Source organism: Pocillopora verrucosa, chromosome 1 (genome assembly GCF_036669915.1).
Source record: "Pocillopora verrucosa isolate sample1 chromosome 1, ASM3666991v2, whole genome shotgun sequence".
NCBI classification, from domain to species: Eukaryota; Metazoa; Cnidaria; class Anthozoa; order Scleractinia; family Pocilloporidae; genus Pocillopora; species Pocillopora verrucosa.
Window position 1 is genome coordinate 24,896,791 of NC_089312.1, and position 26,982 is coordinate 24,923,772.

Consider the following 26,982-nt stretch of genomic DNA (forward strand, 5'->3'; position numbering starts at 1 on the left):
GTACATTCCCTATGGTGCTGACTAAGAGAAATTCGTTTAATGGTCAAGAGCTCGTCAAGTTGTTGATCATTTCTTTTATTCTCCTGACCTTAATGTTTAATCCAGGGGTGGTGCTGTGAAGAGAAATTAAAAATGGACGGGCTTGATTCAACGGTCAGTTTACAACAAAAGATAATAATGTTTGAAGCATTGTTTAGGTTTACGCTTATTAAATATTTTGAACACGAAAATACGACGAGTTCGTGTAGTGTTGTTATATACCATAATCATGTCTAATTTTAGGTTCATAGCCTTTCAAGTCAGTAATTTGTAGCAAAGAGTGCTCATATTTACTTCATGCATACTAAGGGAAAAAAACAAATCTTAATTTCTAGTCGTAACAACGACTACAGCAAGTCTCTCAGCTGAATCAATCCATTTTGATAAGCTGAAAATTACCTCTCTCTGCAGAACGACTTGCCTAGGGCAATGTTTTAACTGAAGTGCTCACCTTACCAAAAGCAGTGACGGAAATTTGAATGATAACAGTCAACAACAGTTTATCATTTTCCGCACGCAGTCATCCATATGATCTGCGTGGTTTTAAGTCTGTGTTTCTTTAGTATGGGAAATGCAAGAGACCCTTAACGCCATGATTTCGATGAATAATCATAAGTTGTATTCACCTTACGGACAACTGGATAAACTAACATGATTCAAATATATACTACGCGCACTCAAAATTCTGTCAGATACCATGATAAATTACCTGAACTGATTATGGCACTGTTTTGTTTCTCTCTTCCGATAGCAAGGCAGGATATTCATCAGTTACTCAAAAGAAATCGATGCGGGGATATTGTTTACATCAATGTTTATCTTTATGGCTATCAGCCATGAATCGTAATCGGAAAGTAAAACACCTTTCTGGTAACTTAACATACATGACGGCAAATAAGCTGCGTCATTAACTTACTTATTCTCAGGAATACGAAAAACCTTCGCAAGGTCATTTAGTCAGATTTCTTGGGTGAGGTGAACATAACTTTTCAAACCGTTAGTATTTTTACTAGTTGTCAACACTAACCGACATCAGTGTGACCCTCAAAAAACTGAATTATCATATTAGGAAAAGAGCGAACAAGGTCATACAAAAGTTTCCAAAGATGTGTTCATTGTTTTCAAGTCGAAGAAGAGGGAAATTTTTCCGTCGGTGACTTAATTTTAACTGATGACGTTGACAGCGGGCTCAAAAGAGCAGGATAACGCGAAAAAGCTCTCGCAATAATTTCAATGACGCACACACTTTGTTGCTCTAAAATGGGTTACTTCTGCGTTCTAACCAGTCAGTGACAACCTCAAGTTATCGAAAGTTAAACTAGAGCCAACATTCAATAAGTATGATGACTCTTGTTTTCTCAGATTTTCGTCGCAGTTTTCTGTTCTTGACCCTTGTCATGGTGAGTCAAACGTCTGCTAAGCCAGGTAACAGCGCTAGCACCCCAGTCGGTTCTTCACCCACAAACCGATGTAAAAACGTCTACTTCGGCCTCCATGCAGGAACACCAAAGAAGAAGATCGTAACACTTCAGGAAATGAAGAAACAGTTTATGCACGTAAAAAATGATATCAGCATTATCAAAGCGAGAAACAACACTTCATGTAAAGGTATGTTCACCATAAATTATCATTTTTTCCTTTCCATTTGTTTGTAATTGTTACTCAGATAAAAGAGGTCCAAAGGATTTTAATCTTGTCTGATAAATCTACAGAAACTCCTCAGAGAAATAAAAGAGACACTTCTCGAAATGCAAAATGACATTGCTTCTATCAAAGAAAACAAGACCCTCATTGAATCTCGACACACCTGTACTGAAGGTAAGAGACAAATGGAAAAGCTTGTCATGTTATCAACGAAGTCTTACGATTCTCGCGCAAATCCATATATGTCTTCCAACAGTTAAGAAGAACTGTGCTGAGCTGAACACATCTGGTAAAACAACAAGCGGCGTTTACACAATCGACCCTGACGGTCTCGGTGCCTTTAAGTCTTCTGTGACCAAACGACAGCCGGTCGGGAGTGGACAGTGTTTAAGAGGAGACTGGATGACTCGGTTGACTTCTATCGCGGCTGGACCGATTACAAGAATGGCTTTGGTAATCTGTATGGTGAGTTTTGGCTGGGACTGGACAAGATACACCGTCTTACAAAAACAATAAAGAACAAGCTCCGTGTAGATCTGATGGACACCAAAAGTAAAACTGCTTACGCCGAATACAACTTTGCTGTTTCCAGTGAGAAGAATAAATACAAGCTGAGCGTTGGAACTTACTAAGGTAACATCAGTGATAATAAAGAAATCTGTTGCTGTGAGAACTTGTAGTATTCATTGACTAAACTTGAAACAGCACTATCAACTATGTCTTAATAAAACAAAATGGAATCCCTTAAGTATTCGCTAACAGATATATGATATAGTAGATGAGCTTTTTAGTAATTTTCAAATTAATTGCATAGAACCATGGGAAAAATTTCCTCCGCGGCCTTGACGACTTCACATTTTTCAGGAACTGCGGGCGATTCTCTTTCTATTCATCGTGGCCAGACCTTAGCAACCAAAGACAAGGACAGAAATCGCTGTGCTGTGATCTACAAAGGAGCCTGGTATTACGATGGCTGTCATCGCTCCGACCTGAATGGACTGTACCATCACGGAGCGCACTCATCTTATATGCCGACGGAATCAACTGGCATGGCTGAAAACCATATCACTACTTCGTCAAGAAAGCTGGGATGAAAATCAGACCGGTGCAAGTTTAGAATTTCTGTTTTGTTTGTTTCCAAAAGTTGAAGGAAACGTGTAGAGGAAATCACAAGTGACAAAAATTAAAAAGGGCAGTTTTGAGCTTGGTTTTAAAACTTTTCAAATGGACGAAAAACCACACCGGGCAGCCCAAACCCATCGATTTTTCTGTTAGAGCCGTTACAATCCTGTGATGCTCTGAATCCCAAAAACACTCGTTCACTTAGCCCAAAATACCACCCCGTTCCCTACCACCCCGTCCCCTACCACCCCGTCCCCTACCACCCCGTTCCCTACCACCCCGTCCCCTACCACCCCGTCCCCTACCACCCCGTCCCCTACCACCCCGTCCCCTACCACCCCGTCCCCTACCACCCCGTCCCCTACCACTCCACCGCGTTTGACATTAGACTGAAATCTGACAGGACTCTCTCTCTTTTCGAACAATAGACGTGGTTGACGAGAATGCTTTTATTCGATATATTAAATATTTGCAAAAGTAGGTCAGGGTCAAAAAATAAATTACTGACCACGGCATTGGGTTCACATCACTGAACAAAGTCTAATAACAACACCGACTGCTGCTGCCGAGGCAGCTCATTGTGTACATAATTCTATAGTCATACCCGACCACTTTTGTAAATAACCAACTAAATCAAAGTCAATTTCTGTGCTTTCCGCATATGCTACAACCCGAATGGTAAATACCTTTACACTTTCTAACTAATCTACCTAGTGCGCACTTACGAGTTAGTCTGTTCACTCGAACCATCACTCGGGTGAGTACGCGATGTAAGACTAAAAAATGAAAACTGAAGGGGTTTAAATCTCGGAAATAACAGAATTAAGCGCAAGAGAACAGCACAATAGTACCAGCACTTGTCGGACTTCTCCTTTTCTGTTGCAACAGATTCTCTTCTATAATTATTGAGAGGATATGTTGTGACATTAAATAACCTCCCCCCCCCTTCGGTAGATTTCTTTAACTATTCTCTATTCCTGTCAGAAGGACAACGGATCCTGGACAGGCTACTTTGTTAATCTAATCGAGACTTAAAGAGAGCTCGAGTACAATAAAAACGCTCAAGATCCTAAAAGGAAAACAGTGTTTGACTTGAATTTCAAGGATTTTTCAAAGGAATCCACTGCAAAAAGGGGGGGGGGGGGGGTGGGGGGGGGTTTAATTTTGTCGGTAGAGAAAAAAGAAAAGCGCCTCCACAGATATAGACAAAACTCTGGATTAATTCTAGAAAATTTTCATAAGGTCAATAAAATAAAGCAGAAAATGCTTGTTCAAAACCCTTTATTACCAAAATACAAACCGTCTTTTAATAGCAGATGTTCGAGAAAGGTTCCATGGTGTAATGGTTAGCACTCTGCACTTTGAATCCAGAGATCCGAATTCAAATCTCGGTGGGACCTTGTACAATTTTATTGCATTTTTGTTATTATTACCCGAAGGCGTGCGGTGAAATAAAGTAACAATGTTAAGACAACTCAACAGTCAACAGAGGCTGCCAAAAGTTCAAAGCGTTCAAAGCACTTTTCAACCCGTCTGAGCATTCTTTAATCATTTCGTATTCGATTCAAGTCGAGAATGCTCCTCATTGATCTTGTCGGAGCCGAGATGTGAAATAAACAGTTTGCTTCTAAAATTTTGTCATAGCTCTAATAAACTCGGTAACAGGTCTTCGTGTCGTCCAATTGGTCGTGAGCATACAATCAATATGACATAGCGTGTGAAGTTGACATGATACCCCATATGTGCAGCAGATGTTGGGTTATCATCTCGAATTCAAAGTCTGCCTAGTTTCCAAGCCCCTCGTTCGTGTCCGTGTTCTCAAACTTTTGCACGTAGAGAAGTGTTTTCTTTAGCAGGTTGTTTAAAAATTGTATACTAAAACAATTAATGAGTTCAGTTTTCGCATGATATCATGAATTATCAAACCTCGTGAGGGTTTTTCTCAGTCAGGCCTTCCATTTTGGCTGTGCTCCTGCCCTAAAAATAAAAACTTCGAATGATCCGTATATTCAATAGGTACTTTATGCAATCAGGACGACAACAAGGAAAACGTCGCTTTAAAAATAAATTCATAATTTGAACAGAATTTCGCGAAATTGCTGGCGCCACTCCTAAACCGCAGTAAAACGTATGTCAGCAGCGTTAAGTTGCAAATGAAAACGTAAATAATTCTCTGTCGGGGTTCCCGTTCTCAGACCACGCACATTTTGGTATTTCCACATCGTTGTTTAACGGTGGATGGCTAAGAAATGTACAAAGGTTTAAAACACACGTGCTGAGGCAATGTTCCGCTTATAGATCTTATGTTTTGCCATGTCCTCGTTGCCGCCGACTTCGTAATTTGAGATTTGCGACTTTCTGACGTGCGCCTCATAATTATTCAAAGACTCTCAGTAAGAATGGAGTTAAATAAACTCTCCATGAGTATAATGAAAAACTCTCTGTCTAGATAAAGAAATAGTAATCATAATAAAAAAAATTCTGGGATCGGCTGCGTCAATTCTGAAATAGTTATGAATCGCCGTCGGCGTAAAGGTGCTAACTCCTGGGCGACGATGATGGGCAATGTTCCCTCCAAATGTCTTGGCTCTTCTTTAGAATCTGCAAAACGTTCCTTTTCAAAGGTTCTATCAGACTCTTTTTATTGTGGAGGTAATAAATGTCTGAACTTATAGGAAAAAATGTTTCCATTTCGTTCCTCATTAAATAACCGCTGGTGCCAAGGAGAAAAAAAAAGGAATAATTGATATATCGGGTTAGTGTAAACACCTTATGAAGCACATTGAGATAAAAATAGCAATATTTGCATCACACAAAGTCAATTTAAAGCCATCTTGTTAATATGTACCCCACGTATCTCAGTAGACTTAATGAGGATAACTACACCAACTGATTTTTATCAATTGTATTCCTTGACTTAGCAAATAAGTATTGTGATCCAATTCCTGCTAAAAATGTTGATTAATAATATATAAAAGTTCCAAAGTGGTCTGATCTCGGCTTAGTAGAATTAAGGAATTTATGTTGAGCGATCCCGAGAAAATTGACGTATTTAACTGTGACAGAGATGAAACTCTAAAATAATTATCATTTTTTAAATTACGTGTCTAACTAATTATATGCGGAATAGTAACTACGCATATTTTTTTCTCCCCCCTACCCCACCCCCCCCCCCAAAAAAAGGGGAAAAAAAAGAAATAAATTAAGACTGTAACCGTCTAATTCACAGCAAAATAAGAAACCTAAGCCAGCATCAAAATGGGTGCTCCTTATTTTGTAATATTGCAACCTAGTATTTATTGAGGTACATAGCCGTTGAAGGATATGGAAAATTAACATTTATATGACAGAAGGAAGTACGTTACCACAGCCATAAAAGTGTTTACAGATGGTTTTTGAGTCAATTCCTTTCAGAGGATTTATAGCAAAAAACCCAGTTTTTTGGTACCGTGGACATCATGATTATTTTCTGTAAGTTTAAACTTTGGTAGCGATTATGGAGAAGTTTCTATTGCAGTTACAACCCGCTAAAACTTCGGTACCATTAATCACACTCTTTTTGTCTAACAATCAGGAATAGATGCTTTACGGGTCTGTTAACATGGTCTTACTCGTCCTTATTTAGGATTAAATAAATGATCAGGAATGTTATTTGATCGAAAAACACTCAAATTATGACATCTGTAGTCAAAAACATCTGTTTCCTTCACATTTATTCTTAAGTCTGAAAGTTGCATATTACCATATTTCGTTTTTCCTGTTTGCTATGGCAAGAGGACGACTGGAGGCGGGTTGAATATTCGTTTCCCTTATCCTCTCCTTTACCATTTTATTTTTGTTATCATGTTATCAGTCGTCAAATACTACTTTATTCTTGTGAGAATCGCCAGAGCTGTCTTCTTGTGCAACAATGTCATGGACATCCATAAATTTGAGTAGTTAGTGAAAAACAGAACACTTTTTTCAAATAAACAACATGTGAGCTTTTTCAGGAACCACGTAAGATTTCCCGGAGGGAACTCACGTCGCAAGCACTTATCAAAGATAAAAACAACCACAACATTACAGTACATGCAAGTACGAAGGGTGAGTGACTGAATTTTACTTCTTCCTTTAATTTTTTTATCTTCGATCTACTTTTATGACAAACTCTCACCTGTTCAGTTTTCATGAGGATTCATCATACACCTTCAATTTACATTTTGATAAAGTTTTGTGAGGACTGGTGCCAAGGTAATAAGATATGATGTTTTGAATGAGACTGCTAATGCGCCATCGGGCTGTCATTTAAGTTCACTGTATTCGCTTGGTCACAAACATCGAGTTTCTGCGACAAGACCTTTTACCTGTATCATCTTTAGCTTTTGCACTGGTAAGTACAATGCAGTAGGAAAAGATGAGATTGTTTTCTCATGGAAAGTGGAATTGGCTGCCACCATCCTCGTATCTCGGGCCGCATTTAAATGACCTCATAAGCTGTTAATTCGAGCTTCAAAAAGACCGCGTGATGATAAATAATTATAAAAGGACAGATTGGAGTCCAATTCGGTTTGCTAATCATGCGAGTGATTAGCAAAATCGATTTGTTAATCACAAGTTGCATCACGAGTTGTACTAAAGTTGTACAGATATATGATAATTCATTTTCTTTCCCAAATTTTTCATTTGTTCGTATTTTTTATCCTTCATAATTTCAGTTCCTTAGATTGCCGTCACTTCTTGCGTCATCTTATCCCATCTTTCCCGTCCTCTTATCACTTCGATTCGTCCCTTATGTAGTCGATTTTACGTTTAGGCACCTGTTGGGTGAAGAACTGAACGCACGTCCAACGAACAGAATGCGAAACACACATTTGCTTAGAGACGCTAGAAACTGTCTCTTGCTATTGCTTGTTACCAGTGCTCTAAGCAACCTTCCATCCGCTGACACGACAAGGAAATGTAACACCAAAGCTGGTTAGTGGCAACCATGTAGATCTCTTTTTGCGTGTGTTTGCTCAACTTAATTAAGGTTGCATCCTCACTGATTAAATCAAAGTTATTTTGATAAACTTACTGATGGAATTTTCTCTTTGCCTTCCAGTGATACCTGAAATAAAAATCTCTTCGAGTCCACCAAGACGCACACTATTTGTAGGAGAAGCTCTTAATTTGACTTGTATAGCGTGGCCAAAAAATGCAGACGCGTATTTTCCTAACAGATGGATCAAGTATATTCAGTGGTATGATCCAAAGAATAGCCCAGTTGGAGTCAGATGCATAAGTCCTCGACTACGAAAAGAAGTTCGTTGTACATTAGTGCTCAAGGGGTTGACTTTAGCACAGTTTGGGAACTACATTTGTGAGGCAGAAAATCATTATGTTGGACATTGCCGGCGAAAAACTGTGGAAATTAGACAAGGTAAGCAACAAAACTAACGTTACCTCCTCGAGAAACAAAATAAAGCGGTTAGCAGGCGTTTCGTACCCATGATTGTTTCGTACCCAGTCGTTTCGCACCAAAGTTGATTCGTACCAAGTCAGTTGAGTCGTTTCGCACCCGTACCAAAAGCGATTTTCGAAACAACAGTAGCCCGAAGAGCAACACAGGACGACCCATTCCTTCTGGAACCCATGCGTTATCTCATTAGCTGTTCAAAAGGTTTTTTTACTTTGATTTGCTTCTCGTCACACAGAACTATTTGCATAAATTAATGACAAAAATTGGACTGAAATTTAACACGCCTTGCCATTCAAATCAGCTCTCATGATACTTCAACTTGAAAGGGACTTCTAAATGTTGTTAAGTAGAGAGGGGAATGTGGCCGAGTGCTCGGTGCATCAAACTGCGCATTGGTATTTACCTTCTATGTACTAACTTCCTCTCCATTAAAAGAAGACATGCTCCTTATCGCTTAGTCCTGATAAACCTTACAGGTGGTTCTCACTTGCGACGGAGACGGAGTGGGGTTTGTAATCATAAGCAAAGAGCGATACGATCAAGTGAAAATCAAACCGACAGAATCAGAAGAAAAATACCGTTGCCACTTACGACTCCGTCGCTTACGATCCTTTGAAGAATTGTCAGAGTCGTAGGAGGAAGACTGTACTGGAAGGGCCTGAGAAATGGCATGTGATTGGTTGTTTTTGTCCGATCCCACTCGCGACTGTGACAATCTAGTTTTCACCACGGAAAAAATGAAACCGTTCTGATTCTTCTGAGTCCAATTCTGTCGAGCTTATGACTCCGCTTATCGCTCGGAAGTGCTCTTACAACCCTGACTACGACTCCGACTCCGACTCTAACTCCGTCGCCAGTGAAAACCCGCCTTTAGTAAGAGCACTCTTAAGTAGCGACCAAGTAACATGGACAACAAGAAATGAAGAAGCACGTGTAAAATGGATTGCAAATGGAGAAAACGTGAGGCTAAAGCCCGCTTTTTGTTTGTAGAGTTTCCATTACTTACCCACTTTTCCTGTTTTATGTGCTCCCCTCAGTTTTCAAAACTATTTTTACGGGCTCTCAATTTTTTTATATGTTCTCCCAACACATTTTTCACCCATCGCGCAGAATGCCGCGACACATCTTTTTAAGTCCATCGGCGGTAAATTTGAACAGTCCTTCAAGAAAAGAGAGCGAAACACTCTTAATAAAAAACTAACTGCCTTTAGTTAGCTATTTGCCAGCATATGGATTTTGTAGAAGAGGTTTTAATGAACAAATTTATACTAAAGTTTGTTTTCTGCGGTTTCTATGACCATTATCGAAACTGCTTTGAAAAATGGCAATTTTAGATGCTCTTCAGTATGGAAGCTGATCTCCAGGTTAAAAAATCCGATGAACTATTCGCGAAACTTCAGAGTCAGCATATGGAAAAGTTACTCCTATGTCTCAGGAAGGCTTATGAAAATTTTCTCGGCCGTACGAGGCTTAGAAGTACTATCAAAACCGATTTTTTTCGAAGCAACCTCTACTCATCCAAAATTTTACGTCGAGAAGCACGTTTGACCGATTTGTAAAACTCCCGCGAGTGTAGTAGTATATGCAAAACTCTGCCTCCGTAAACAATAGCGCGCAAGCCACTACAATTAAGCATTGAAATTACAACTGCACTAACAATACCGCCTTCGCAAGCTTTAGAATTTAGAGAATTCGGAAACGTAACCATTGGCAACGTTTATCACACCAGGTAAATCGTAACACTCTTCGTTTGCTGCAGCAACAGAAACAACAAGATCTTCTCAAAAATTTAGAACTCTGCCATGTACACCATTAGAGAAAAGCAGCGTGTTGATCGGGAGCTCTTTTCAAAGCTCATAGAATCTACGGTCAGCCCTACTTTTTTAAACATGACTCGGCCGTTGACAGGTAGTTTAAACCCACTGTTCTATCTTCGAATCAACGGCGAATCGCCCCATGTAACGTAATCCGGATTCCGGAATCCATGAAATTTTTGCTAGTGGAATCCGGAATACTGGGCATTGGAATCCAGAATCCCGCTAAAGAATGAATCCAGAATCCATTTGTTTAATCCATTTCAAATCGTATTAACTGCTTTCACGCGCATTCATGCAACTACAGTCATGCTAAAACGCAGACTGCAGACCGTGCAGACCATGCAGACCGCGCTTATTTCGCTGAAGAATTTCGACTGTTACAGCTCGCGAGACACTGACAAGTTCATTCATGACCAATCGCCCAATCGAATTTGACAATGACATGGCTAAAGTTTCCAACTAGCTATTAATCAGTCTTATACTTCGATTCAAATATCTTATTAATCTTAAAGAGGAATGAATGGACATTGTACTTAAGAGACGGACAGTTTCAACAGGTATTCCTAGAAGAAAACTTTATCCCTTAATTTGCTGTAATATATTTCTTGTAATTATAAAATGTTGTTATGGAAATAAAAATAGACAAACATATATTCACATGTCCTTCAATAACTAAATCCGCCATTGAAGTCATTTCTAGAAAACGAGATGCGAAAATTAGGAGCAAACTAGAAACTAAAATCTGGAATCTTTTGTGTTTTGGAATCCGGATTCTGTAGGGATAGAATCCGGATTCCAGCACCCGGAATCCGGAATCCACAGCGTGGAATCCAGAATCTGATACTGACCTGAATTACCTTATATGGGGCGACTGCACCACTGTCTTACATACTTTATTTTGTTAAATGATCCAAACATGTCGTCTATGGTTGTTCATCAAATGTTTTTGTTTACAACATTGTTAATGGATGGTGGCTGGAGTGAGTGGAACGGTTGGAGTAACTGTACCAAGCCAGTTGGTGGTATACAAACAAGAAAGAGAGAATGCACTGATCCACAACTAGCACATGGTTGGAGACACTGCGATGGGACCGGAGCACAGTTGAGAGCATGTAGCAACATGTCCAGTTGCCAAGAAGGTAACATACAAATTGTAGCCTTTCTGATTTCAGTGGATAAAACCTTCTATTTTGAAACAAAACTGAGCAAATTCAGGAATAAAAGTTAGAATAACAACATATGAATGGAACTGCTGAGTTTGAACTTTAATCACATAATCATCCAGGCCAAATATGTGAAATGCACAAATTATTAAAAGTAAAGAGTTCATTATAAGTCAGAAATCCTTCATGAATGGACAAACTCTGTACATCTACGGAATTCACCATGCTTTTCTTAAAAGAAATAAAACAAATATCCACTATCATTAGTACTACAATATAGGTATTTAATTATTGACATAAGTTTTTGCTGATATTTGTGGTCGCTCTGTCAGAAGTCTGCACTATCTGCGCAATAGCGACTACGAATTTAGTTGGACTGCCCGTAAGCAACACCTTTTTAGCTAATCCGGTAATGCTAACTATCATCTAATGACAAGAAACATGTTTAAAAATACGAGGGCCTCAGTTACTAAATAACGTTTTGGCATTGACCTGCTGGTAAAGAAAATCATGTTAGCGAAATAGGAAATTCTTCCACCATAAACTGAAAAGAAATCTTTCAACAATGCAAGGACTTCTGTTACTGGGTAATTATATGGAGACATCATTAGCACAAGAATTTACCTATGCTGAAGTAGTTTACGCTGTTTATTGTTATCTTTATAAATTTTTTTTTTTAATATTTAAAGAATTGGCCCTGCGTTTTGAAACAGAGAAGAATCCATCTGTCGGTACAATGAAGGTATTCTCAAACAACAGCTGGCAAAAGCTTTGTACCAGTGAATGGGATGAAGCAGATGAAAATTTAACCTGCATGGCCATGGGCTACTATAACAACGGTGTCTATGCCAATGACACATGGTACTCAGAACGTGGCAATGCTTCCGAGATGTCCACCCACTACAACTGTACCATTCCCACCACATGTCAAAACAACTCGGAAAAGAAACAGCAATTTTGCAAAGGTAATAGTGAATTGCGCTCATGTAATATCCACATGATCTTCAAAGATGGTAACTTGATAGATTTACTTACTCTCCAGATATGAAAGCTTTCCGAGATCAATGATTGTTCATCTTCGGGTATCTTTTAGCAAAAAATCCAGTTTTACAATTTAAAACACAGTCGCGAAGCAATGTAAAAGAGGCTTGTCGTAAAACATTTCAGCAAGGAAACTATATAAATGTTGTGAACCACATCGGACAACGAACGATGTGGCCAACGTTCGAATACTGAATAATTTGCATGCAGAATTTCCCCTAAAACAAAACACTTAGACTGGCATGAACTATTTATCGTTTCGTGATTTATAGGCATTCTTGATTCTTGATAATTAGTGTTTTCCATCTTAACGGATTGAACTTTTTGTAATTTCATAAGTTCCTGTTCGCTTGAATGGCGCAAATATGGAGTATGGAGGAAGAGTGGAAGTGTTTTACGAGGGGAAATGGGCAAAGATATGTAGGAATAAATGGGACTTTAATGATGCCAAAGTTATTTGTCGTCAACTTGGCTTTGAAGAGGCTTTGGCGGAATTCATCGGGTCAGACGTAAAGGCTAAGGGAATACCTTCAGCAATGTCCGATGTCTCTTGCACCGGAGAAGAGTTTGAACTTGCATCATGCGATCGCATTGATGGAAGGTTAAATATTCCACTTCAATGTCATTCGGATGACATGGGTTCTCAAGCGTTGTGTCAACCAAGTAAGCAACTAAATTTTTAGGTCTGATCAGTTATTCTGGTTTTCGTGGTTGTCTTTCTTCTTCCCATTGACCTTCTAAAGTAGAGAGAAATCAGAGTAAATTGAGATACACAGATGACCAGAAGACCATTTCTAAAAACATTCTGCTAAAGTATGACTCGCGGACAAGCATATATCTGTTCGCAGATTTTACGCTTAAGATAGCGACATGACTTCGACTAGGGATGACATGACTTGGTTTAGAGTAAAAATGACTTAGATGATTTTGATTTTATTAACCGAGTTTATAATGTAAACTTGCCCCCGTAAAGAGTTTCAAAGCTGAATTTCGAGTGTTAGCCCTTCGTCATCAGTGGCGGGTGTTATACTCCCCCAACGACGTAGCACCACAGTGTCTTGAGGAAATTACCCTCCTCATAGATGATTCAGCTTGGTCTTGAGGTGAAATGACGCTAGCTAGGGTCTACATGACTTTCGTGAAGGTAATATGACTTCTCATAAGATCACCTGACTTCAGTTGAGGGTTACCTAATTTTTTTTAATGGGTTACATAACCTTTCTTGGATGCGATATAATTCTGTTCAAAAGTTTCATTACTTTACTAATGGCTGACACGACTTTGTTTCGAGTAACGTGACTTAGTTTTAAGTGCGACAAAGTTAAAAAAAATTCTCAAGTTAAGCTTTAGTACAGGTAAATATATTAATCTTTTCTATCTCTTCTTGTAGTGTTAATTACGAAAAATTTGACTTATTTTGACAACATCTTCTAAACTGAAACTTTTTTTTTTTGCAGAGAATAAGAAAGTGTCGAAAACAATTCAACTCTATTTTGATATTGGTAGCAGCGAAAAGCTCCACTGCTCTATACACAATAAAACCAATTATGCTAGATGGGTCATCAATGGGCGAAAGCTTGAAGTAACAAACTCTACTTCTGAAAGGATCAGGGCTGTCGACAATGGTGATCTGTTCATCGATAATGTGCAGCTGTCTGATGGAGGAATATATGAATGCCAGAGATTGGAATATATTCAATATTATATTGTCTACATTAATGGTATGAAAACAAATCTTCTATATGGTAGAAAAAGGCTTAACATGCACGACAATGTCATGTAAGACAAGTAAACCTCTGACCTTTCAAAAGAGTAGCTATGATATTAGTACTTTTCATTACTCCTTTCAACAGCAAGATTTACTGAGAAAACGTTGAGCCGACAAACTGTTATGGCGTACAAGCCTGGCATTATAAGCTGTAGTGCTAATGGAAAACCAAATCCACAGATTTCTTGGAGTGAGAAAGGAGGAAAGTCCTTAAACCCGAAACGATTCACTAAAGTATCCAACGGTAGCCTGCGTATTAGGTCTGTACGGCCTGAAGACGATGGAACATACACCTGTACCATGAAACAAACTAAAGGAGCAGAGAGGGTCACAAGCAAAGATAAAAACATTCGAGTGTCAGTTATAAGTGAGTGACCAATGGGATAATAGATAGAAAGTCATAAAGTCAGTTCTTCAAATGTAATTAATTTAATTTACTCAATTTTAAAACCTTTTCGCTGTCCATATTCGCAGCTATGTGAGGCGACATTTTATCGTGGATATGTTCGTTGATTATAGTTGTTTGCAAGTAGGGTGTCATGTTAAAAAATAATACTCAAGTTATTTGTCAACAGTGTAGTTTCCTTGTCATAACTCAAAGTAAGTGCTCTTTGATGAAGTTTATAGTTTCTTTCCAAACTGGTAATGTGCTTAAAACGACTTCGATTGGTCTTGGTGACAAATTCACTCTCTGAATGCAGTATAATCGTTTATCCCGCTATGAAGTCACTTTGGATATGGATCGCGACTTTTTGACGGCATCTTGTGTCTTCCTCGTGCTATAAGGTCGGTAGATATGCATGATCTTATGAAACTCTCTGTTTGGTTGTGATTCGCTGGAATCCCACACAGGCTTCGATTGGCACACTTTGACCAAATGTTCTTCCGAAGTCCACTGTCGCAAAGTTATCCTGTTTTTGTGTTTCTTGTGGTCAGCATCCATGTTTCTGGGATATCTATCCCAATGTCCAATTTATGCTGTAACAGGCAAAGTCTCATGTGGATGGCCTCTTTTACCCTGTGTTTAATAATAATAGGATCACTATCAATATACTTTATTTCAGTCCAGAGCAGGTGGTTTCCAGGTGTCTTCTGAAACTGCAGAGGCCTTTGTCTTAGCATGTCGTTTCTCGATCTGCCATATTGCTCGTTTAACCTTACTTCCATAGGTCTGCCTGTTCCGCCGATCTAAACTTTGCCGCACTCACATGGAATCAAAGATGCAGTGCCATAGATGGCGGGTGTGTTGTTACTATTTGTAACATCAGTGAAGTGAATGGAATGCTTTCGGTTCTGCAAATGCTGTAGGAAGCTATCAGCGTTTTCGCGAAACAAGATTGTGAATGTGTCATATACATAGCGTTTCGAGATCCTTCGCTGCTAAGATGATAAGGTTATTGATTGCTCCTATAACTCTATATGTGGAGATTAGCAATAACGGCGGAGACCAGACTCCCCATGGCTGCGCCTTCTGTCTTACGTAAACTGGTGGTCCGAGATAATAGGAGTATGTAGACCTCGATACGAAGTTCGAAAGGTTCGCGATCTGACAAACGATTATACTTCATATGAAGCGCTACTGTCATCATCAAATGTTCATTTAGTTACGGCGTCTAATGTGTTCAATGCAAATGATATAGGAATACCTCCGATTTTCCAATAATATGTTATTTATTTACCTTTTAGTTCAACCAAAAGTGGATATTTCTGGAGCAAGCAATCTCATCGTAGAAGGAAACAGTGTAAATTTGACGTGTAAAGTTGTGGCGGGTCGGCCTGAACCACGGATCACCTGGCTCAAGAATAATACATTGCAAGGACAGAGTTTGTCTCTCTTCTTTTCTGAGATAACAAAGGAGGACGAAGGGCGGTACACTTGTAGGGCAGAGAATGAAGCAGGCAATTCTAGCAAAGGCATTAACATTTCTGTAAAGGGTGTGTTTTAAAGCTCACAACTGTATTATAAATCAATCATGCATTTGATATGTCTACGGAGTGCGGATCAATAGTCAGTGGGTCCGACTCTAGATTAAGGTGTCTGGGTCTTAGCTAAGGGTAAGGTAATTATAGAAAACTATCGGAACTTTAAAAAAATGCAAGGGCTTTCAGCTACTATCTGCGACTGATTCACCAGTGAGGAACAGGTCCTGAATGAATAATTTTTTCAGAGTGCTTCATTAGTTATTTATTGCGAAGAACTGGAAAGTCTTTACAATTGTTCCTTTGTTCTCACTCTAACAATTTGATGATTTCATGGCTAATTTAGTAATATAGCCTGACTGATATGGTTTTTGGAAGGATTTGTTTGATATGATAAAAAAATGGCTCATTGTCTTCTTTTCCTTCTTTTTTATTGTTATTTACTATTGCTATTAATTATTATTTTTTCTTTTTGCGGGGAGGGAGGTTGGGTGGCTTCTAATTTTGTAATTTGTGTTTACATGCTTATTTTGCAGTTCCACCCCGTGTTCGTAATGAAACTAGAAATCTCATCATTGCATTTGACTCCACATTTAAAAAAGAGTGTTATTTGAGAGGTGATCCACAAGTATCTGTTAACTGGACCAAGGATGGAGTGCTAATTAGTAAAAACAACTTCTTGGTTATTAGACAAGCGACGCTTAAAGATAAAGGCTATTATGAATGTACTGCTAGAAATGATTATGGCGAAGCAAAATATTCCTTCTGGATCGATGTCACAGGTAAATTCCATATTGTAATTTATGTCATTAATCAAGCTTGTACTTAACAAAGCGTTTGGTTTTGAAGTTTAAGCCAAATTTAAATAGACCTATTTTCTTTCTCTCTTTTCACCCGTTTCCTTTAAAAATATCGAAGACCAAGGAACCAAGGAGTCATGATCTTATGAAAAATTTTCATTGGTGAAACAATAAATGTAACTTAGAAAAAAGATGAAGACTCACCATCCGAAAGAGCAAAGATTGATACACGATAATGGTGTAAAACTTGAATTTTATCAGTAGCAAAACTCGCAGAGCGTAGCCCCATAATTATAAAAAATAGTAATAACCCATCAAGCCGAAAAAATTTGGATGTACGACCGTACGACCGTACGACCGTGCTACTTTTAACATGCGTGTTCAACTGTACCGCCGGCACACTAACGCCACGGCTTTGTCCAGTAGTCCAGTGGTCAGTGCACTGGGCTCTGAGTCGGACTACCCGGGTTCTAATCCTGGCCGGGGTAACGCGTTGTGCCCTTGAGACGTGCGGGAAAAAAAATGCGAGCTCCGCTTTTAGGCTTGGCTAAATCTATATGTTACTTTTACTACCGTCGAGATTTCTCTAATGGCCATATATTTATCTTACACAATTAGCTGAGCAAGTGCCACGAGCTATGCAAAGTTTCGACGCTTTGTGGTATTACATTGGTGGATCAGTGGCGGCAGCGACTGTCATTTCGCTAATTACCTGGTATTTCTGCAAGCGTCGAAGGACAGGTGACGTCCATTTTTCTGTGTTATTTCAGATTTCTTTGACTGAAAGTAAAAGAAGGAAATGTTTTAACTTATTTAACATGTCTGCTAAGGAACACTGAGCTATGAGCCTAAGAATAGAGATACTTTTATAAGAATTACCCGTGTTCGGCCAAAAAATGCTGATTGTAGAGTTTCTTCACATCTGTATATGTTTTGATAACAATTATAAATTCAGCAAATATCACGTCACTCCTAATTTGTCCAAATTCAAATTATACTGCCATTATACAGAAATTTTATCAGAATATTCGATTTTATAAATTAATGCAAAGTTTTACCTTCTTTATCCTCTTTAATTCATCATTTGGAATTGCAGCTATGGCTCTGTAAGTCAACTATTTTACCTTTTATTCATCAAATTCATCGAAAAAAGAAAAAAAACTACACCATTACCATGATGACGATAACAAAAATCATATCGCAGTGACTTTACTTTTATCGTACTTATCGTGTGTATGATGCATTATAACAATTATCAAGTGTTGTTGGAGTCAGCTTCATTAGTTCCTTTGTTTAAATTTTTTATCTCATTAGTATCTTCCATCTATTTTCAGTTAGATTAGTTCATAGATTTAATACTTTGAAAACAAAATTGAAATGCGCGTAAAATTTCTGATTTTAAAACCAACTGTTTCTTGTTTGATTTTAACAAACAAAGGTAATGTTGAACTTCATCCGATTGACAAAGTGTACTTAAATAACAATAATTGCTAATATGTTTTGTAATAATTTATGTTCCTGGTTTAGTAAAAACATTGTTTTCTCACTATCGGCAAGAGAGATTATCTCGCCAATCAAGTTATCCTAGCAAATCAATTTTTTTACCCTCTGATTTCTCTTTTCTTTTTATCTGCAAGTATACAATGTTTATTTCCTATATTTAGTCCTGACCAAGAGCAGGCAATTCAGATGGAGCCATTGAATGCAGAAGTAGATAAGTGGGAGGTTGCGGTTAACCGTGTGCTGCTAGAACAGGTCATTGGACGAGGGGCGTTCGGAGCCGTGTGGAGAGCTCTCCTGAGTTCACCAAATGGACAACCTGGAAATCGGACAGTGGCCGCTAAATGTTTCACGCGTTAGCCTCCTTCGATTTGTTTTATTGATAAATATATTGATCTCAGGGGTGGTTATAAAAATGTTTTATTTGGGGAAGGGGGGGGAAGGAAAGAGGGTCCAAAATTACTTCTCGACCAACGTACAACCCCCTCTTCTTCACTCAAGGTTACGCGCGGGAAAAAAAAAAAAAAAGAGAAGGCGGGGGAAGGAGCAAAGAAACAAAGAAGATAATCAACCAGTTTGCTCGTAAAAGTGATCCTGCAATAAATCCTTTTTCCCCCGGAGGGGGGTGTTGCGGATACGTTGGTTCTTCCCTCTAGATCCGCTGCTGAATCCAGTAGGGTCTTTTCCTTCCTTTGGACCTATTCTCCCCTTACCAGTGACTGATTATCCCGTGTTGAAGTAGGCAGTCTAACAGACTGACTATACGGTGCTTTTCGCTGGCAAAAGACATTTACCGAACGAAAGGTGAGAAGCATCTGCAGTGATGGTAAAACTAAAGAGAGCAAGAACTATCGATAAGATTCAAACCTCAACTGGTTTCGATTCGGCCTCTATACTCACAGTCAACTCAGCCGTGGCTGAGGTCTGAGAGATAGGCAATCTGCTAGCTGCGAAAATTATCCTCCAAACGGTTATAGGAATATGCGAGGTTTGTAACTCTTCCGAATTCTTTCTGGCTTGAACTTGCGTGGAACAAATGTATTAATCAGAATGTGTCTCAATGAATGTATACTTTTGTTGTAGCCACTGCTGGAGAGGAAGGAAGGAAATGTCTGATGAGGGAAATTGAGCTGGGGAAACTTATCGGTGAAAACGTTCCGCCAAACATTGTAAAGTTCATGGGCTGCGTTACGACAGAAAGTAAGTACTAAGCGTAAAGCATCTTTTCTAGGTATATTTTATTAACGATAGTACAAATGCTGAATGAACCCTCTTCGGACCTCTTAACATGAGTTCCGTAAATAAAATGTTAATGGAACGAAGTTTGTCTTCTTTGTGTGGCAACCAGACGGTTTTCTCCAAGAGCATGTATCCATCGACAGTTCACTAAGATCTCGGTCGGATAGCCTGAAATCTCGTTATGGGCTAACCGGCTTTCTCCCTTTAACCTATGGCAAATTTTTGAAAGTAAATTCTGCTGAGGGTAGGTAACGAAAAATGAGTCCTTCGTGTAGGCTAAACTGCTTTATGAAGAAAGTCATCCGGAATGTTTTTTTTTATATATATACAGTAAGGAGCCTTGACATGGGGTTTATTTACTTTTTCTTTTGTTTTACGTCGCTTAAGTTCACCCAATACTCATCATGGAGTACATGCCATGTGGTGACCTCCTTGGTTACCTGAGAAAATGTCGAGGAGTGAGGGATCGCTATTATCTTGGTGAGGGAAGAGCCCAGGATTTGACCAACTACGATCTTGTGATGTTTGCCAAACAAATCGCCGCCGGTATGGTGTTCCTTGGATCGCGAGGGGTAAGTGGAATACTTTTCGCATGTCAATTCTAACTCAGAAAAAGCTTTCAAAGATTTAAACTTTTATTTTTTAATAGTTCGGATTTTGGCCAACATATTTGAGTGCTTTTGAATTTAGATAAAACATCTAAGACCTTTTTTAGCCATGATGCTTTTTGTTGACATTAGCAGGTCACTGCTTTTAATAAAAAAAGTAGAAATGTTGGTTTTGTCAGCATTAAATCATTATATAGGGCTGACTTAGTTTGAGCCCTTTTTCGTTCGAACGTACTCAAACGTTTGATTCTCCGCTGCGCTATATAAACCTATCGTTTCTTAGCTTTTGTATTCTGGCTCCTTATCTTCTGATAGATCATCCATCGTGACCTGGCAGCTCGAAACATTCTCCTTGATAAAAACTATGTTTGCAAAGTGACGGACTTTGGTATGGCATATCAAAGCTTCAAGTATGGCCATGGAAATGCCAAAAAGGTAGAAAACACTTTTTTGTTGCAACAGTGCAGGGTTTTTCTGGAAACAAGTTGTAAGCGTAAGAATATTCTCTGCAGAAAGTTAGTGTACCTCGACTACCAACAGGGTTTCATAGCTCACTTTGAATTAAAAGAAAGAAGCAAAACAAAACAGAGTTCGAAATAAACAGAATAAGTACTCTGGCCTGGGCATCGGGATATGTCAATTTCATTTACGTTTTTTGTAGAAAGTCTCGCGAAAGGAGTTATGTTTTCTGTTTTGCGTGACAGCTTTACGAAGGCCAACATTGGATTGACCTATATGGGAACGAGAAATGTAGTTTTCTCTTCTCATTTTAACATATTTACGTTATGCATGCAGCTTCATATTTTTTTAAAGATGGCTTTGAAAAAAAAGGGACATAAGTTTTGTACGGCAAACGTTTATTGGTTGTTTCTCCAGGGATGTTTGCCAATCAAATGGACTGCACCAGAGATTCTGCTGGGAGAACTTGCTGGACTTTCCACCTTGAGTGATGTGTATGTATAGATATGTATATTAATCCAACAACCTAACAAACTGATTACCTTTGGATTTTTCTTTATCATTTCTAGTCCAAAATTCACTCAGCGATTAACTGTGGAATCTTTCTGATATGCTCTCTATAGGTGGTCCTATGGTATCGTTCTTTATGAGATAGTTACCCTTGGTAAGCCAAACTATGTTCAGTCAATACATTTAACGCTTAGAACAGCAATGCGCAAGCGCTATAGAAGTAATGCTATTTTTGTTACTATTATTTTAATAAGATTTGTTATTACTTACTTCTTGGCCATTTATCCCTGTAAAATTCTTTAAGCTAATTCTTTAGTTCTTACGTAATGTTCCGTCCTGTAACTTAGTTGTGACACGGTCACTGTAGAGTTGATATATTAAGAAATGTGACATGTACTTGTCCTTATGCATTGACAGGAGGAATTCCGTACGACGGATGGTCAGAAAGCATGGTGGTTGCAGAGGTCACAAAGGGATATCAGATGCCAAAGCCTGATCATGTTGATAACAAAGTGTGAGTTGCACTTTTTTAGCATAATATCAACGTCTTCCCAAAAATAACCTAAGATCTAAGACGACACATTTACCGTTCTCATTGCTGAAATCTTTGCAATAAAGCAACTGGACTACAATCATATCAGTAGGTTTCTGTTATGTGAATGTGAACCAGGAGCATACCGTATTCAGCGAGATGCAGCGTGGACAATTATGACATTAAAATGTATTTGAAAAACATCAGAGCGAGTGAAGTAGTGCGATATGTTCGACGTCCCAGAACAAACCTGAATCATTGCCTATACTATTTTCAATAAAAGGACAAACCTGAACCATTGCCTATACTATTTTTAAGAAAAGGTTCCTGTAGGAGGACCTTATTGGTATTCTTTGCACAATCTATAAAAGAGTAGTTAAGAGTAGACCATCCTTGTTAAATTTCAGGTATGATATCATGAAAAGGTGCTGGAATCGTAACCCTGACTTCCGTCCTCCTTTTGAAAACCTGCGACAAAGAATGGACAAATACATTCGTGAAGAGGTTTGTTTCTAGAATTGACAACTTCCCAAAATTTTATGCTTTTTAAAGTCTCAAAAACTTTTCAAACTCCTTACCTTTCCCCCATGTGTTGGGAGCAATACTTAGTAGCTTTGGTTTTATTTCCGTTCGCTCTATAAAAGCTTCAGCTGAGACCATTTATACTTCTGGTAAGAGACATTTTCTAGCCTGTCAGGCCATTTAGAAGTATTTCAACTTGTTGGCTCCTTCTGATATTTACGGCGATTGTGATCGTCTCCATAAATCTGCTCAGTTCTACCCACGTACTTGCAACTTCTCTATTTTTAGAGAGAAAATAGGAAACTCACTTAGCAGATCCTAGACTTTAAACTTTAGCGCTCTGCAGCTGATGTATTACCCTCATTTGTTACTTTTTTCCTAAGACATATGTGGAACTTCTTGACTTGGGCGCTTATGACAAGGCAAAATACTCCAGGGTTGAAGATCTCGGAAATGAAGATGCAGGACCAAGTGAGGAAGTTGCAAAGAAGGCCTCAGCTAAGGGATTGGGAAGAAGTGCCAGTGACCGTCGTTAGGGTACATAATTGTCACTTCTCGGTGCTAAACTAAGTGTAGGTTTGTGTTAGTTAAATTTCTCTCCATATATATATTAGAAGAATATGCGAAAGCTTTATCCTTGATTAACAAAATGATAATAACAAAAGTACAAAAAACTAATGAATTGATTCTCAAAGAATACCAATAATAAATAATTTAATCGGTTTCAGTATAAGGAAAATTGTATAGATATGAATTGAACTTACGTAATCGATAAAATCAGAAGAGAAAAAAACAAACAAACAAATAAAAAACAACCAACTTGAAAAACAGCTCGTTTATGCAGACAGCTGTACTTTGCAAACTTTGCAACAACATTTCATGTTGTATTGTGAAACTATTTAGCAAATTTGCTTGTGGCAGACCTAGTAGGAGATCTCCTGACGAAGGTATGAAATTTGGTAAAATTTTGTAGTTTGATTATGAATCAGTCGTGCGGTACTAGTTAGCACTGAGGTATCACTTAACGAAGCATCTTTTTAAATTATATGCATCACTTTTGGTGATTTGTTTAACTTTCAAGTTACTTTTATTTGAAAACAAGCGATTGCATTGTTATTGACATTTAACGTTTTGCTCTTAGTATCAAATGCTTTTGTCATAAACGGAGAGAACCGTCTTAATAGAGTGTGAGTTAATCAAATTAATAATTTTCCTAAGTGTTTTCGATTCGTACGAAGAAAAAATAAACACTACACAAAGGGTGCGTACAGTGGTAAACGGAACAATTTTGCTATGGCAAAATGGAATGCTTGTCGAAAAACTTGACGAAATGAGAGCACGTATGAGCGTTTAATTTTGTACACAATCCAAACACATTAAGTTGTATCTAACATAATGTTAAACACTCTATTTAATATCTGCAATAAAAAGACTAGAGGCTTATCTTATGACTATTTATTGATTACCAAGTCAATTTAGATTGTAACCATTCCGTATCCTCATTAAGCTTTTGGATGACGTCATCAGGCTGAAGCGATGGCCGCATCTACAAAATAGCATTTCCATGTATACCACCAAATGAGATATCCACATTCTCAGCTTTTCACACCTACGGACGAAGCTATAGATGGTTGTGTCGTTGAAGCATGCTTTACTGGTCTGTTTAGAACTGCGCGTTTGTCCAAGGAAACCTTCGAGTTTGTCATCATGATAACAAAGGAGTCAGTAAGGATTTGTCAATGTTTCGCAGTAATGAAATTCACTGGCAGTCGAAGAAAGAGCAATATTTTTTTAAACTTATTCGACAATTTCAAGACTCAATAGAAGGATAAGTTGTAAATGCCATTGTTATTAATGTTCTGATCCATTGTATTGCTGAGGTGTTTCAATCCAGATTGACTGACCATGGCATATATCTCTGCCGGCCAAAGACAATCGCAATTTTTTATCATTTAATAGAATTATTATTACCATTATCATTATTACTGTTATTATTGCTATTATCTATATTATTATTCATCTATTTAATATTTCTTTTTTATCAACTATTAATCGCAACCTATGAATTATCGTCTCAGACCCAACGGGTAGCTTTTTTAAACCTCGGAGTGTGCATAATAAAAGAAATCGAAGTATCGAGGTGAAGCTCTTTAAGAATTGCGTCGACTAAAAAATCCTGACGAAGTATTTGATGCTCTCCAGTGCAATTTGAGGAGAATCGGGTATACGTTGTCCTCGTGTTTCCGCGATTGTGTCGGAAAAGCTGTTCACAGCAGGGTAGAATATACAGTTAAGAAGGTGGACCAAGCCTCGAATGGCAACATTCGCCGGGCCGTCAAATCCAAGTGCTGGGCTTCCCTATTATTACTTCCGGACGAGATTCTCCAAGAGCCAGATGGGATGATTGAGGGACTGTTAAATAAACAATAAGACCTAGTTACTGAAAACCAAAGACTACGGACCGAGATTGAAGGTAACAGTATATCTATTCTATCCAGTTTGAAACAATGCGATACATTTGTCATCAACCCAAAGTGCCTACACTTCTATCAAGTGGACTGATCAAACGGCAACTTTTTTGTGTTTAAAGATAAAGAGACCTACGGTTTAGAGCCAAGATCGCTTAATTTTGAAGATAAGGCTGGTCGCCCAACAAACATAACCTTTGCTTCACAGCATTTTCCTGATAAAAACTTGGCAGAATTTCACTAATATCAAATTTCAGTCTTTTCCATGTCAATTAGCACAAAAGTTTTGTGTCTGACGTCTCTTGCTGTTTCTTGCAGAAAATACCGAAAATATTGCTTCTGCAAAAAGAAGGCAGGTGTTACCACGCGAATCAACAGTTACAAGTATGTTGAAAGCAGTACTATGTAACTGATTACATGATATTGTTACAACTCAAATATTGCCTTAAAAATGTTAGCCAAGTTGTTTCTGAAAATTACAAATTAAGTCACTGTCATGAAGATTTTTTTCTACCAAAATAAGTAGGATGTAAGGCTGTAAAAATAACACCATTAGGGGACTAGAAAATCAAAAAACAATGAAAGTAGAGAATATTTGGCTCCTTAAATGTGATGGATTACCAACTTAAAACTAAATGTAAATTAATCTTTAAGAACATTTCCAGCATATAAAACAAATTTGATGTAACAACAATAACAATATTAATTATTTCATTTTAGGGGACCAAATAAAGGCCTATGAGAGCCTTCTAGAAGAGGAAAAGGAGAAGATCAGAACAATACTTTACTTCATGGACCGATTTTCCCTTTCACTGAAGCGTTGCCATGAGCTCACCCAAGTGGAAAAGGCTCTCCTCCGAACCCACCTAATGGAGAGCTGTGCAAGGACTCAAGATAGGAAGTGGAATGTACAAAGAACCCCTGGTAGAGCACAGAGTGCTGAACTGCCTTTCAAGCGCCTCCTTGAAAAGGAAGTTGGAAATTTTGTAAGTTTTATGTCTCTGATAAACCTTTTCATACATGCCACAGAAAATACAGTGACTTATGGGACCACCATTCAAGCATTGCTCATTTTCTTCGCTTGCCTTAAGTCTAACACTTTACTTATTTTACAGGTGAAGAACAATGCAGATGGCACTACTAAAGTGAAAGTTAAAATATCAGGAGATGGAACAAGGATTTCCCATAGCAGTGGAAGATGGCAAAAGATGTTTGTCTAGTGCAGGTACACTTTCTACCATTCTTTTGTTGTAGGTCAACAAAATAATGACATAAACATGTACCTTTTCTTTAGGAAATCATACAATAGCAATAGTGAATGGCAAAGAGGATTATGTAACTCTGAAGGAGTCACTTGTGAATGTGGTCGAGGATGTAAACAATCTAATTGAGAAGGGCTACATCCTAGTTGATGGAAGACAGATCAAGCTGGAGTTTTACCTCAGAGGTGATTATAAGGTAAAGCATCATACAAAAGTTAAACGTCGGTTAGTAGGAATTGTTTTAGAATTCACAAAATTTAAGTTCTCTTTTTAATTTTAATCCTTAACTAATGCACGGTATTTCTCTCTCTCGTTCCTTTCATTTCTTTTTATCTTCTCCCAACACATTTTTTACTGTCATCTGGGATTGTCGGTGTCAGCTTTGCTGGCACCATAGACTATCGAGGATCGTAACTTTAAACTTCACCGCCAAAGGTTCTCCCATGCCATCCATCTCATGAATAAAGAACAACGATCCACTTGCTATACAGTCCAACCCAAGAATAAAATACATTCAGACTGCCCTGGACGACAAACAAATTCATAACCAACTGGTAATAGAAGACGCAAAGAAGGAATATAAAGGAAAATATCACTACGTTGCAAATAATACTGTGGGAGAAAAAGCATCCAACCCGGCTTTCTTGTCCACAGAGGATTTAGGTGAAGATTTAGGTGAGGCTTAGGCGATTTTTAAATATGCTTAAATAATGCACAGTATCTCCCTTTCATTCCTCTCACCCGGTATCAGCATTTTTTATTTGTTTCCTGTACATCTTTCACATCTTCTCTCTCAGACAACTGGGCGAGGATTGTTGGGGATCTGGGGAACCAAACTTGTATGATTCGTTGAATTTACATTCTATAGCGCCGCTGACAGTATATCTAGGGCGCAGTTTTCCACGCAATGTGCGTTGCCTAAGCCTCGTTTGAAGTTTTTTTGCCGTTTTTTGTCGAGGTTAGCTTTAAGCTAAGGATTTTGAAGCTGTCTTGCAAGAAGCACTAACTTCAAGAATATAAGGAATCTGGACGCATACAGGTTGTTGTGTCGTATGTATTTACGCCAAGCGTAGCTGGCCCCTACGTAATTCAAATTTAGAGTTCTTATGTCAATATCTGTTTACAAGA

General features: G+C 38.4%; 1 protein-coding gene, 1 long non-coding RNA gene, 1 other non-coding gene and 2 pseudogenes across 3 annotated transcripts; all 5 read left to right on the forward strand.

Moving 5' to 3' along the window:
• LOC136276830 (fibroblast growth factor receptor 4-like) overlaps window positions 1–26,982 on the forward strand; it is a 117,716-nt pseudogene that overhangs the window by 84,680 nt on the left and 6,054 nt on the right.
• On the forward strand, window positions 1,383–2,800 carry LOC136283432 (ryncolin-1-like; annotated as a pseudogene).
• On the forward strand, window positions 4,134–4,205 carry Trnaq-uug (transfer RNA glutamine (anticodon UUG)). Its single transcript has one exon. It is a non-coding gene; the product is annotated as a tRNA-Gln (tRNA).
• On the forward strand, window positions 6,593–8,713 carry LOC136277650 (uncharacterized). Its single transcript, XR_010715955.1, has 3 exons — window positions 6,593–6,891; window positions 7,601–7,761; window positions 7,889–8,713. It is a non-coding gene; the product is annotated as an uncharacterized lncRNA (long non-coding RNA).
• LOC131795851 (fibroblast growth factor receptor 1-like) lies at window positions 11,027–23,657 on the forward strand. Its single transcript, XM_066168082.1, has 18 exons — window positions 11,027–11,201; window positions 11,915–12,190; window positions 12,606–12,929; window positions 13,724–13,987; window positions 14,120–14,401; window positions 15,721–15,969; window positions 16,491–16,736; window positions 17,373–17,495; window positions 17,851–17,860; window positions 18,419–18,609; window positions 19,338–19,454; window positions 19,881–20,065; window positions 20,417–20,536; window positions 20,978–21,054; window positions 21,184–21,224; window positions 21,488–21,584; window positions 22,010–22,106; window positions 22,508–23,657. Exons 1-18 carry the CDS (start codon window positions 11,027–11,029, stop codon window positions 22,658–22,660), a joined length of 3,027 nt encoding a protein of 1,008 aa, XP_066024179.1. The 3' UTR covers window positions 22,661–23,657.

What these genes read in the sequence shown, in the direction of transcription:
- LOC131795851 (XM_066168082.1), top strand. Translation starts at nt 11,027, where the DNA reads ATGGATGGTGGCTGGAGTGAGTGGAACGGTTGGAGTAACTGTACCAAG. An exon ending in TGTTCCTTGGATCGCGAGGG is followed by an intron (nt 20,066 to 20,416) that starts GTAAGTGGAATA and finishes ATCTTCTGATAG; the next exon opens with ATCATCCATCGTGACCTGGC. An exon ending in CTTTCCACCTTGAGTGATGT is followed by an intron (nt 21,055 to 21,183) that starts GTATGTATAGAT and finishes TGCTCTCTATAG; the next exon opens with GTGGTCCTATGGTATCGTTC.